Source organism: Drosophila navojoa, chromosome 4, assembly GCF_054131105.1.
Source record: "Drosophila navojoa isolate 15081-1374.11 chromosome 4, UAZ_NAV_1.0, whole genome shotgun sequence".
NCBI classification, from domain to species: Eukaryota; Metazoa; Arthropoda; class Insecta; order Diptera; family Drosophilidae; genus Drosophila; species Drosophila navojoa.
Genome location: NC_142892.1, coordinates 12,572,085 through 12,585,186, shown reverse-complemented (window position 1 = coordinate 12,585,186; position 13,102 = coordinate 12,572,085). Strand labels below are relative to the sequence as shown.

The following is a 13,102-nucleotide window of genomic DNA, read 5'->3' as shown; positions in this document are numbered from 1 at the left end:
GTGACTTCTGTACGCTTCCTTTCCATTGCTGCTACCCTCCCTCTCTCTCTCTCTCTCCCTCTGAATCTTCATCTCCCTCTTAGTGTAAGACTTTTTCTTTTCATTTGTGTTTGGTATTTGTTTAACTCTCGACACTAATTAGAGGTCCTTCGTGTGTGTGTGTGGCAATTAAAATCGCTTGCAATTTGCACGTGCCTCTTTAAATGCAATTAAATTCGTTTAATTAGTTTTAACGACGGCCATTTTGCACTTGAATGTGTCGCCTAATGGGAATTTTAATGCGTTACGCATTCTGCACAACTTGAATTGCCTTCGACATTGGCAAATTCCAATGAAATTTCAGCCTCTATCATGGTAGGGAATGGGATAATGTTAATAACTTTTGGCTTAATTAACAGCCAGTTAATAGCAACTGTTGACTCTCTGTCTCGATTGATATAGTCGCAATACAAAGTGGAGATTTATCAAACAGAAAGTTTCTTTAGCTAAAATCTAGTTAAAAGTCTTTGGGGAATACTGCAAAAGCAAATTGGATTTTAATTGTATGCGATATGTCATTGAGAATCAAAAGTAGCAATATATCAATAAACGATACATACTCTATTTACATTCCGTTCGTTAACAATTAAGTTTTAAGTTATTCAATATGAAAATTTATCCTTGAATTTTGCATGAAAATCCTATAGAGAGACTTGAACTGCTCTGTTTGCGGTTCTAATGGCCTACTTACTTGAGGCAGCTCTCGGCTGAAATATGTATGTGTGTGTACGCCCCATCGGAGCAGCGGAAAAACAATTCAATTCTGTCGTACGTCAAGTCACATCAATTTCTAATGTGCTTTTATTTTATTTTGACTGCCATTTGCCACGCCCCCACAACTGTCAACTAAACGCCAACTGGAGTTGTACAGTGCGTCCTCCCTAATGCAACCCACACAGCCATGCCTCAGCCAGCAACCAGTCAGTGCCACTGCCCAGGCTTCAATACATTTCTAGTGTCTGTCATGTTTGTTTGCTTGTGTCGAGTACATCAAATGCCTGTCATATATATGTATATGTATAAAAACACATCTCTGTCAAGTATATATACACGTATATGTATACACATAAATTGGCAACATTTGCCCGTCTCAAGTGCCACATTAGATCTCCCTCTCTCTCCATCTTTCTCTCCCTTTCTATATATGCATGCATGTGCTTAGTAACCTCTGCCCTAGAGCATCTGCTTATTAATTTCGTGTTTCATATTAAATATAGTTATGTTTAATTTGTTTTTATGTTTATTACATTTCATTGTGCAAATAGAAATATTTCGGGCATATGTTTCGGCATTGCTAATCAACAGCACGTAGACATTAAAGCGAAGCGAGAAGAACTAACTCAATTAACAAGCTGCTCTAGGCACTCACACACACACGCACACATACACACACACATTCATTCATTTCGTCTCTAAAAGCTTGTTGATATGTAAACGCAGCACGACTGACTATGAGTTACCCTCTATACAAATGGAGGCTACGCTCCTGCATTTGTCTCTCTGGGTAATTTTATAGCTTAGTTAAGTTTCGATAAACGTTGTCACGCCCAACCCACTCATGGAATAATAATGGAATAGGAGATGGTTTTCAGTTTCTGCCTGTGTCAGAGACACAATATGCCCGCTGTCCGGTAGTCGTTGTAGTTAGTTAGTTGGACCTGACAACCGAATAATTGTTTACACAGCAGCAGCAGCAACGAGCTGTTAGCCCCTAAACACACACACGCACACAAATGAGGAGCAAAGGCCAGAGGACACGGCGTAGCGCACGTGAACGAGTGTGAGGCTGATGGAGCAGCAGGCTGGCCGGCATATTCAAGTGCTACAGAGCATAACAATAGAACTTTGGAGTGGCAGCTCCACTAGCAAACAAATTAATATAGCTAACAGGCTGCAGGAGGCAACAACACAGCTAAGGGGGGAAAAAAACCAACAACAAGAGCAACAACAAAACTTTATTTATTTGACCAGCAATCAGAGGGCCTCAATGAAGCTGAGCTTAGGCTGCCCGGACATGCTTACACTTATAAATATTTATGCGCTGCTCTGCAACAGTCTAATCCAATCAGCATCAGGCACAAGCAAACAACAACAACAATTGCAACCAACAAACAAACAGCAATCATCAATGATAATAAAAAAGAATCCCAAAAAAAAATATATATACAAACATATTTGCCAAGTCAAAAATTGCAGTTATTCTGGCTGCACCCTGCCCCGCCCCCACCCCCAAACCCCTGCAACTATTCACTCAACTGCAATGAATTCGATTTTATGTCTGAGTGCACTGCACCCGCATGCCACGCCTCCTGCCACTCTAAGCGCCCCTGAAACAAAACTGAATATGTAAAGCGCTTGAAAGCATTTGCCTGATGCCAAAAATCGAGCGCGAAAATTGTTTAGTGACTTTTGACAAGCAAAACAAACTAGCAAAAAACTGAAAATAATAAAAAATTAAGTTTTGATTGCAATTGCCGAGCATGCACGACTAGCAGATACCCTAGATGATTGTTAAGCTGAGACAGCTTTAATTTTAAAGTTTTGCCAAACAAAGGAGGACAATTCGGCCATTTATAGCTCGCACCTGCCATAAAGCTGATATCCTCTCACAGTCAACAGCAATTGACCTAGATATATGTATGTATGTATTGTGTGTACCCTTTTAGGCACTTAGGTTTCATGTAGGGTATATAAAAAGCAGTCCCAAGGCGCTTGTCGCATGCTATGCCAAAAGCAATATGGCACAGTATCCGGTTTATGTGCAGGGTGGGGAACAGACGAACGGACGGACGAATAGCACAGCCAAAATAAAAATGGCAATGGTTAGACATAATGCGAGGCGAGCAGACCACTGCATGCCACTTGCCACATGCTGAACGCCTTTCAATAAACGAAATTGCTTGTAGGCCTTGCCACACACACACACACGCGCGCACACACACGCACACACACACACACACTTGAATGGCCATGACCTTAGGCACATTTTCACACGCGCACAACTTGACAAAAGGCCAGGGACAACAGAAGACAGTGGAGCCAAAGTGGTTCAGCTGGCAGACTTGCGGATGCGCTGTCGCCTAGTAAATATCTATTAAAGAGGCTTTGCTGAACGAACTCCCTTGCAGGACAGCCGTATTTGAATCTGCGCCAGCAAATGGGCAACATTTATGTTGGCCTTTTGGGAAGACAGTTAAAAAGCACTATAGCCGGGATCGAGCCCAAAGCATAAACTACCATCAAATAGAGCACATAAACGAACACGTACATAACTTCATCAAGTTGGGTCGAGGCAAGGACGCAGCGCTCAGGTCAGTGCAAAAGAGAAACAACAACCCACACACACACACACACACACACATGACAATGAAGGCAGAAATTCCTTTATTACATTTTTCACGCCAATAAAAACAAATACAAAACGTCAGCTTGAAGAGCAACACGCAACGCTGAGCAACTCTTCAGTTGCTGCTGCTGCTGCCCGCCTTGGGTTATTTTTGGCAATTTCCGCTGGCTGCCTTTGGTCACTCACGAAAATTACTAAAATTGTATTTCCGTTTCCGGTTGAAGCGGCGGCAAAGCTGTCGCCAGGCAGTTGCTAGCGCCCGTTATTTGATTGCTGTCCTTGAGGCAGGCTAGAAAATTAAAGGCCTACTCCGAATAGGTAGCATAATTTATGGCACATCACGCATACGACACGTTGCACACATGCGGCACAAAGTGAAAACTAAAAGTGAAGGAAAGTAGATGACGAAAGACGACGAAAACTTTTTGCTGGACCACATGAAGAAGAAGAGCAGGAGTCCTCGACTCTGCCTTTTTGCCACCTGGCCTTGCCGCTTTGGCCACTTTGAATTGCCTCAATTAACAAGACGCCAGCCAAAGGCCAAGAGAATCAGTTAAGAGCCAATCAACGCTGATGGCACTTACGACCGGCCCATCAGGATTAATAATTATGGCCAAAAACTGACAGCCGGCTGTCCCAAATGGCTAAAGTTTCTGCCACAGGTAAACATTGAGCTTGTGAAAGTCATGAATATCCGGAATTTTATGTTCATAATGAATATTTAAGTTTTTTGCCGTGGCGTGGCCTGAGCTGAGCTGAGCTGAGCTGACGAGCTTTAACGAGCGCGAGCGGCCAAACTTATAATTTGTCTAATTAAAACTTTTGGCTCGTTGCAAGCGCTCAGGCTCAGGCAGCGGCAAGTGCAAAGGCTGCCACGTGCGACTTGCCACATGCCACATGCCACATGCCACTTGCCACTAAGTGATATAAGGCAACGAAACAATTGCCGCAGGGTGGCAATAAAACTAATCGAGCTGCAATGCATCTGTTGTTGCTTACGCCATATGTGGCAAATAGCTATCTGCCACACACACACACACGCACATAAGCTGAATATTTTGCAGCACTTCAGAACTTTGCTTGCGGTCAACAAAATTGACTTTAGCTTCGAGTCAAAATGTAAACTTGAGTTGAATAAATAATATTATTCATTGCCAAACTTTGCGTACAGCGCGCAAACAAAGAGCGAAAGGGACGCAGGCCGCAACTGAGCCAACAAAATGCAGTTAACACTTTACATAATTAAACTAAATGCCAAATTGGATGAATTATGTCAAGACTTTGATAGACGATATGAGTATGTGATATTGATCAGAAAATGTTATACGAGCAGCCAATAAAGAGATATTTATATTTGCACTGCATATTGTTAATATTATTATGTCATTATATTTTGAATATAGCTGCAGTCTCAGCTGGAATAAATGGGCCTACTCTTTATTGCTTTTAAACAAATATAAATATGTAAATATGTATAATATAGCGAGAAAATTGTATTAGTATATGTATTGGTACACCGTATATCACCAATTGAAACACCTTCTGCTGGCAGCATTGTTCGTGTGCGGCTTGAGGGAGAGATACGATTCATGTTGATGAGACTGACTCAATACTCAAGAATACACATGCACACACACAAGCACATAGTCAGCTCAAGCGCGCCATTGGTGCATTTCTCTCTCGTTTGCATACATAGACAAATTACCTTTGGCTTCGCTTAACTCAACCAAACGATCGTAGCAAGCTCAGAGAGGTTGTCCGATCGCATACGAAGTCGTTGAAGAAACGACGTCAATCGTTGCTCTCCGTCACACGAGCAGTGCTGCCAACAGAGGGTGCTCCCATTGGTCACTTTTTATCGACTACCTGGCGAAGGAGCGCGACTCTGTGCATGTTGACTGTTGCCTTATATAAAGGGCAGCAGCCGCAGCAGCATTTCTTCAGTTGTCCAGGCCTGGTGGAGGTCATTCGTACAGTGCTGTAAAGTGAAGTGAAGTGAGAAGTGTGATCGTTCAGCTAAGCATTAAAGACTAAAGAGAAAGCTTTTGGCGGAAATATTTACAACGAATTCTTGGGAGAAATACTTAGAAGAAAAAGGAAATAGAGAGGGGAAATACTTGGAGAAAATTGATAAAATACTTAGAAATTGTTATTTTAATTACTTTATCCAATACAAATAGCGAAATTAAAACAGAAACTTACTAGGAACATATTAGTATATCAATCCTATATAAGTTTTCAGTCGCTTCAGTCGTTTTATTAGGCTTTCAGTGCGATTAGAGTAATGAATCATACTATTATATATAGATATATATACAATATATTACAATTAATCATAATAGATATACATATACATATGTATATTATATATCAAATTAAATCTCTGCACTACATTAATTTTTTACCAATGAAGCTGAACATTTGTGCAAATGTCTTTTTAATACCGTCACGCATGAGGTCAACATGTAAGCTAGGCAACTTTTTCGATCAGCTAGTTCAGAATTGGCTCTTTGGCCGCACACAATATGCATCGATTATTAATTGTGGTACTCATCGCTTTTACGGCCGTACGGTGTAGTCACTTCAAGTTGAACAATGTGATCTGTCGCTGCTACGACACCGCCTACTGCACGTTTAAGCAGTGCGAGCTGACAATGAGACGCAGGGGCGTGGCTGCATTCAGCATGTACACTGTAATGCATAAGAGGCCTGTGGACAATATTTACATCAATCTGGAGCTGTTCAAGAAGTCGAACGGCTATCGCTCCTACCTGATCAATCAAAGTCTCGACTTTTGCTACTATATGCGCAATCCCAAGGCCTACATATTCTTTAACGCCTTCCACAAGACATTTGTGGCCGTCTCTAACTTCAATCACACGTGTCCTTATGACGTGAGTTCCAGTTGATTCAACTAAGTCCTGCCACTAACTATCATTCCGATTACAGCACGACATTATAATCAATCGATTCATTTACGAGAGGGGCTCCATGATAGATCTACCCTTACTAAACGGGGAATATATGATCAACATCAAACTCTCGGTCTCCAAAGTTTGGCGTGCAGAACTTAAGATTTTTGTCACACGATCTGATTAACAATAAAATTAACCTATATAAGCAAGTGAATTTTTTTTGTACATATAGTTTATTAAGCAAAAATTGAAGCAGCATGGGAACGTAATTAATTATATACGTTTTTTTAGAGATGGACTATCTTCATAAAGCTTTCAGACCATGATACAAGTCTCTGGTATTTCAAATACGCTTTTTGCAAATTCGTGGAGAATGGGATTATACGAAACATTGAAGATCTATAAAGTACACTTGACTTTAGCTCTGAAGATGTAGGAGTAATTTTTTCAGAATGAATTTTCAGAAATAAATCGACTCAGCCCGCTTTCCGGATCAAAAATATATACATACATATGTATACTCTATTGGGTTCGTCACGCCTCTGCTGCCTGTTACATACATTTTAACAAATTTGTTATACTCTGATTTACTATTTTTAATGGATTCAGATTATAATAAATAAATAAAATACACAACAGAAGTATTTGATAGACACAAATTATATACGACTATTAAATTGAGATTATCGGAATCGGTCAAATAGCCGCAATTGTGGCAATCGTTGTACAGTGGCAGTCTTTCAATTAAATAGGAAAGATGATTCCCCGTATTTGGATATTCGTTATTCATGGCTTTAGTTTGCTGGGCTGCCAAGCAAGGATCTTTGCTTTCAGTAAGGCCGAGTGTAAATCCTTGAACCCAGAGTTCAGTTACTTCAAAAGCTGTGAATTGTTTACCAAAGATAATAAAACCACATTTGATGTGTATGTGGCAGTGGTATATAAGGATCCCATAGATAAAATTTTTGTAAGTAGCTCGAGCTTTTTTGTACGCAATTAAATTTATTTATAAATATGAGATTTAAAGCTTACTCTCAGCTGCTCTAAAATTATGAAAAACTACCGGATACCACTTTTTACTGAGAACGTCGATTTCTGTGCGTTCATGCGTCATTCGTACCCAACGAAATTTTCAAAATTTGCCTCAGTTTTTTTTAAAAAGCATTCAAATATAAATCACAGCTGCCCCTACCAGGTTTGTACTGTACCTAATTTGATTTATCAATTGATTTGAAAATTCTGTATTGCAGCATGATTTAGTGATAAAAGGAACTATGGACAATTTCAATATGTTTTCCGAAATTCCTGCACCAAGAGGAAATTACGTCATTTTCCTTCGCGTAGGCACATTCAAGAATTGGAAAGCTGAAGTACAACTTTATGCACGCGTATCTCCATAAAATCAATGTATTTACTTTTATTTTATCGATGTGCATACAAAGCTATATTGCTTAAAAATAAATATAATCACAAAATGAATATATCATCAATTTGCAACCTTTGAATATTCAACGTTTTCATTTATCGATAAGAAAAATAGTCATTTGCCATTCTCACAAAAAAGTGCTACCAGACTGCCTTATTTAGTGGCAACAATTTCACGTAGCATTAACATTAACAGCAGTCACTCGTTACAGTGCGGTTACTAACCAGACGAGTCTCCTCTCTAATTTTGCATATCTCTTTCTTTCAGCGTGGAACATCAAGCCGAACGTATGTTGAAATTGTGCTATCCTATAAAATTTACAAAATATAGCAAATAATAGCTATTATTATTTGAAATATTGTGCAGCTATATTATCTAAATAACTAAGCGTGACCAATTGATTATAATTTCTTGAAAATATGCACGGATGCCAGTTATACAGTGTGATTAAAGTCTAACCTCTTAATTTACAGTATCGGTTGAATTGTTGGAATCATGGTTAACGGCCGCATACCCTCGGTCTTCTCGAAGACCTATGTGACTCCACGTCGCCCCTATGAAAAGGCGCGCCTGGATCAGGAGTTGAAGATCATTGGTGAATATGGTCTGCGCAACAAGCGTGAAGTGTGGCGCGTCAAATACGCCCTGGCCAAAATCCGTAAGGCTGCCCGTGAGCTGCTGACTTTGGAAGAGAAGGACGAAAAGCGTCTTTTCCAGGGTAAGTTGGCAGACGATGCCCCCGTCCAACTGCTAGCCATGTCATGATGATTTGTATTTAAAACATTATTCTGACACCTCTTGGCGGAATACACATTGACGTTAACTAATACACGCTGAAAATATTTAAATACCATTTGCTAGGTTGCTAAGAATTATTTAATAATTTGCACTATTTCCTTAGGTAATGCTCTGCTGCGTCGTTTGGTGCGCATTGGTGTCTTGGATGAGTCTCGCATGAAGCTCGATTACGTGCTCGGCTTGAAGATTGAGGATTTCTTGGAGCGCCGTCTGCAGACCCAGGTGTTCAAGCTTGGATTGGCCAAGTCCATTCATCATGCACGCGTGTTGATCCGTCAGCGTCACATTCGGTAAATTAACAGGCCAGGCAACAAATCTAAGTGCTAAGAAATTAATGTTCAGTAAGACCACTTGGGAGTCGAACAAGCCAAAAACAAAACAGAGCTTGCACCGACTCTCAACGTCTTTTGGTCATGTTTGTTGATCACCCAGTTGTTCACACAGACCTTAATGCAAAGCTACATAGCGTAAGTTGCACTGAACAGTTTGATCCAACTTTATAGCCCCGAGCTGAGGTAATCCACTTGCCTGTATTAATATTTCTATTTCTTTTTTTTTTTTTTAATCTTATATAGTGTGCGCAAGCAGGTGGTCAACATTCCATCGTTTGTGGTGCGTCTGGATTCGCAGAAGCACATTGACTTCTCCCTGAAGTCGCCCTTCGGTGGCGGCCGTCCCGGACGTGTCAAGAGGAAGAACTTGAAGAAGAACCAGGGTGGTGGTGCAGCAGCTGCCGAAGAAGAGGAGGACTAAACTGCAAGTCAGTTAATGTTTAATGAAATAAAATGGAAATATTTACAAAATAAATGTAAAGTCCTTAAGAGAAAACAAATACATTATTATACGTACAGCTGTATATCCATTTGTGTTGGTAGGCTTTTTGCGTTGCCAGACTTTCGAATTGATTCTAAATATAACATGTGTTTAGTGAGAGCAATAAGTGTAAAGTGTATCGAGAGTGCTCAGTACATGGAGCCTGAGTATGCTGTTGTCTACACTTGTGACGTCACTTCAATTGAATCGTGCTGCTCGCTCAAAGCGTTGCCATCGTGTGCTGCGTACCATGCGCCGGCAGTCTGTGAGCGGCTTTTGGCGAGTGCAGCTGTGTTTTGGTTTTCATTTGGCGTAGTTGGCATTCTAAATTGTGTCATAGTTGTTAGGAATTAAATATTTAAATTAAATAGCAAATATGCCAAAGGGCGTAGAAAAAGTAAAAGTGAACGTGAAGGAACGGGTCGAAGATGAAAACTGTGATCTAAGCCTCTCCGAGCTGACGGAAATACCAGTGCGTGAAATTGTGAGTAAATTACATACTATATGCAGAGCCACGATTAATTACAATAATATCGACGTATATCGCTAATTATCTTCTGTACTGAGCTGAATTCTGACCCCTCTGATGTGGTTTCCGACGCACAAGTGCAAACAAAGCGCTGTCTAGTCTGCCACAAGTCTAGCCAGTTATAGCCTGTCTCACTCTCGCCAGCACAAGCACAGTTGAATACATCGATTGTTGTTGTTGTTGCAGCCTGGATGCCTGGTGCTGCCGGCTGGTTTGCAATTAACGCTGACGTTGACTGCATTGCATTTACACTTGAGAGCGCTGCATAAGGAAGATGCATGTGTATGTGTGCGTGTGCGTGTGTGAGTTTCTGTGTGTGCAGCCGAAACTGCTTCAGGGGGTTGATTTTTGTGATTTGGCAGCGCAACTACCACCCCTCGGACACAGTGGCACGGGAAAGTTGCCAAATATTGTATTCTACTGTTGTTTTCGGGGGTTTCTTTTTTGGTTGTTGAACTTTCTGTTTAAAATTCAACTCATATTCAGTTCATATTTTACCTTCACAGGCTTCGTTCAAGCGGGTTATCTTCCTGGATCTCTCCAGCAACCGGTTGGCCACACTCGGCGTACGTATAAAAACCAAAGAAAACATAAGTAAATTATTTAATTAGCATATGTTTACTGCCCCATAGCGCAACTTCACCACGCTCACGCGGCTAATCAAGCTGGATCTGAGCAAGAATCAAATTCGTTTTCTGCCCGAAGACTTTGGCCAACTGGAGCATCTGCGTCACTTGGACTTGTACGACAATTGCTTGGAGCATTTACCTTTGAGCTTTGGTCGATTGCGTTGCCTGCGCTATTTAGACTTGAAGGGCAATCCCTTGACGCCCGCCTGGCAGAAAATTGTGGGCTGCTGTTCAACGTTGAAGGACTGCCAACAGGCGGCCAAGAATACTGTAAGACAAGTGGCCCTTCAGTTGAGTGGCCTTTTATGTACAATTTGCTCACATTTTACAGGTGAACGTTTGTGCAAACTACAAGTACGAAATCATTGAACGTGAACGTTTAGCCGCCCAAATGCGCCAAGGGAGTTCTTCACAAATAGCTGGCTCCGGCGATGGGGACGCCAGCTCGACGTCCAACCAGAGCACAAAGACCAATGGCGGCGAGATATCCAAAAAGACAGGGAAATCCAATAAAAAGTCAAAGTCAAAGAAAGCGGGAGCCGCATCTGAAAACGAGCTCACAATCAAACCAGTTAATGCCGGTCCCATCAAATCTACAATCAATCAAAAGAACAATCAAAAGAAAAAGTCGACAAATAGCAGTAACAGGAGAGGTTGGCTCAGAACCCTATCGGGCGTTGCCTTCTCATCGTTGATGACGTTTCTTTTGCTCTTCATGATCAATGTGCTCATCATTTATATGATTATGTTCAAGAATCCAGACATTGCGGATAAACTGGTGGAGTATATTCCGCATCAATATCGCGACTGGATACTGACCAAAACGGAAATCTTTCGATTGCGCGTCACCGACTGGATCTCAGAGTTTCGCACTCCGCCAGAAGAGCACTGACGATTCATTTATTTGAAGCCTTAAAGCGCGGGGTTTCAAATAGGTTAACAGTCAATGAAAATCGGATGCATAGCGCGTGTGTGGGAAAGATTGAGAATTTTGATCGAGCGAAGAGACCAATGCAACAAAATTGAAAGACCCCAATGTACTGCCATATATATGTATATTTAAGTATTTACGTCCATTGGCAAGAAATTTTTACCTCACATACAGACACAGACACACACACACATAGAGCATCAGAACCATATAATACATATGTAATGCAAACTACTCTCAATCAATATCACTCCAAACTAACATTTACAATAGATCAAACAGAAACTCAATAGTAACTGAAGGACAGTTCCAAACTGGCAAACACACTCAAAGAAACTACAGACACAGTCAGCGTGCTTCACACGGCTATAAAACACTTATCTATGTACCAGATTCATAATATTTATGTAAGAATTTCTTGTGCAATTTACAAATATATTTATTTGTTTTGTTTGAATCCCAACTCAAGTAAGGATTATGATTTTATGCTAACAGATTTAAAATCTATTGTATAATATACAAAGTTTTATGTTCTTAATCTTAATCAATTCTTTCGTTTAATGCTGTAAACGCATTGAAAAGTGGTTTCATATAATTTGTATGCATACAGATTTTAAATTATATATATTGTACGTAAAACAGAACAAATGTATACAAAAAGATTTGCTGATTTTTGGAATAAAGTTTTACATTTTAATAGACCAAAAAAGGCGGTGATTTATAATCACCTTTGTGCTTAGTAAGGGTAACGATAAGGCAGTTTTATCTTTAATGAATTGCGTTTGTCAACTTTTAATTCCTAAGTAGCATTCGAATATTAGAAATCCATTGTCCAAATATATATATTATCAGAAACCCATTGTCCATTGGGCTAACTAAAATAATTAAATTATTAAATGCATTCATTTTTATCGTTTTTGATAGCTTTAACTGAAATCTATTAATAGCTTAGCTTACCTTAAATAACTTTTCTGATTAGCCAGACCCATCGGTACTCTTTATTGAGTTGAAATCAATGCCAATTAGTGGTGACCTATCTCGTAGCACTTCAAAAGCTTTAAAGCACACGGCACTCACCTTATCAGGTGCCGCTAGAAAAACAGTTAACTCTGCCACATAGTATGTACATACATACATATGTACATGTCTCATATATTCAAGAATGACATGCATATCCAACATGTGCGAATTTCATCAGGTCTTTTTATTTGTTTAGTTTATCAATTAATGGAAATCCCTAGACTGATGACGTACCCATGTATGTATGTATTTATGGCTGATAGATGTGCAAATTAGATGCCAATCGGCATGACACTGCACTTCATTAGATAGCTGCGATAAGTGAATAGTTTTAAACTTTTCTGAACTGATCTGCGATTCTGATATCATAAAAATACTTGATGCTAGAAAATTGAAGTACAAAAATATTATTATTTTATATAATATTGGGTTTTATTATTATTATTATAAATATTATCTAGAATTGTTGGCTCTGCACGCTTTTGCTGACGCAATGAAGTTTTTATCTTTATCAACAACCAGGTAGGATGCCGCAGCGTGTTGTATTGCATTGTATTGAATTCTATTTTAAAGTTTCATGTTTCCGTTGGGAGTGAGAGAGAAGTTTAAAATATTTATTGTGATTATGAAACACCTGAAACGATTTCGTCAGCCAA

General features: G+C 39.9%; 3 protein-coding genes across 4 annotated transcripts; all 3 read left to right on the top strand.

Moving 5' to 3' along the window:
- The first annotated feature begins 5,776 nt into the window (after nucleotides 1–5,776).
- LOC108650191 (uncharacterized) lies at nucleotides 5,777–6,516 on the top strand. Its single transcript, XM_018099308.2, has 2 exons — nucleotides 5,777–6,279; nucleotides 6,335–6,516. The coding sequence occupies exons 1-2, from the start codon at nucleotides 5,911–5,913 to the stop codon at nucleotides 6,482–6,484; spliced, it is 519 nt and encodes a 172-aa protein (XP_017954797.1). The 5' UTR covers nucleotides 5,777–5,910; the 3' UTR covers nucleotides 6,485–6,516.
- A 1,354-nt stretch (nucleotides 6,517–7,870) lies between these two features.
- RpS9 (ribosomal protein S9) lies at nucleotides 7,871–9,375 on the top strand. Of its 2 annotated transcripts, none has more exons than XR_016196660.1 (4): nucleotides 7,871–8,013; nucleotides 8,200–8,444; nucleotides 8,628–8,991; nucleotides 9,100–9,375. XR_016196660.1 is itself a non-coding variant. In XM_018099686.3 (4 exons), the coding sequence occupies exons 2-4, from the start codon at nucleotides 8,222–8,224 to the stop codon at nucleotides 9,275–9,277; spliced, it is 588 nt and encodes a 195-aa protein (XP_017955175.1). In that variant the 5' UTR covers nucleotides 7,871–8,013; nucleotides 8,200–8,221; the 3' UTR covers nucleotides 9,278–9,375. The 2 variants fall into 2 exon arrangements, 1 of the variants encoding a protein (XP_017955175.1); XM_018099686.3 differs by having other exon boundaries at nucleotides 8,628–8,814.
- A 200-nt stretch (nucleotides 9,376–9,575) lies between these two features.
- LOC108650501 (uncharacterized) lies at nucleotides 9,576–11,996 on the top strand. Its single transcript, XM_018099669.3, has 4 exons — nucleotides 9,576–9,821; nucleotides 10,373–10,432; nucleotides 10,499–10,765; nucleotides 10,827–11,996. The coding sequence occupies exons 1-4, from the start codon at nucleotides 9,714–9,716 to the stop codon at nucleotides 11,385–11,387; spliced, it is 996 nt and encodes a 331-aa protein (XP_017955158.1). The 5' UTR covers nucleotides 9,576–9,713; the 3' UTR covers nucleotides 11,388–11,996.
- Nucleotides 11,997–13,102: the final 1,106 nt, after the last annotated feature.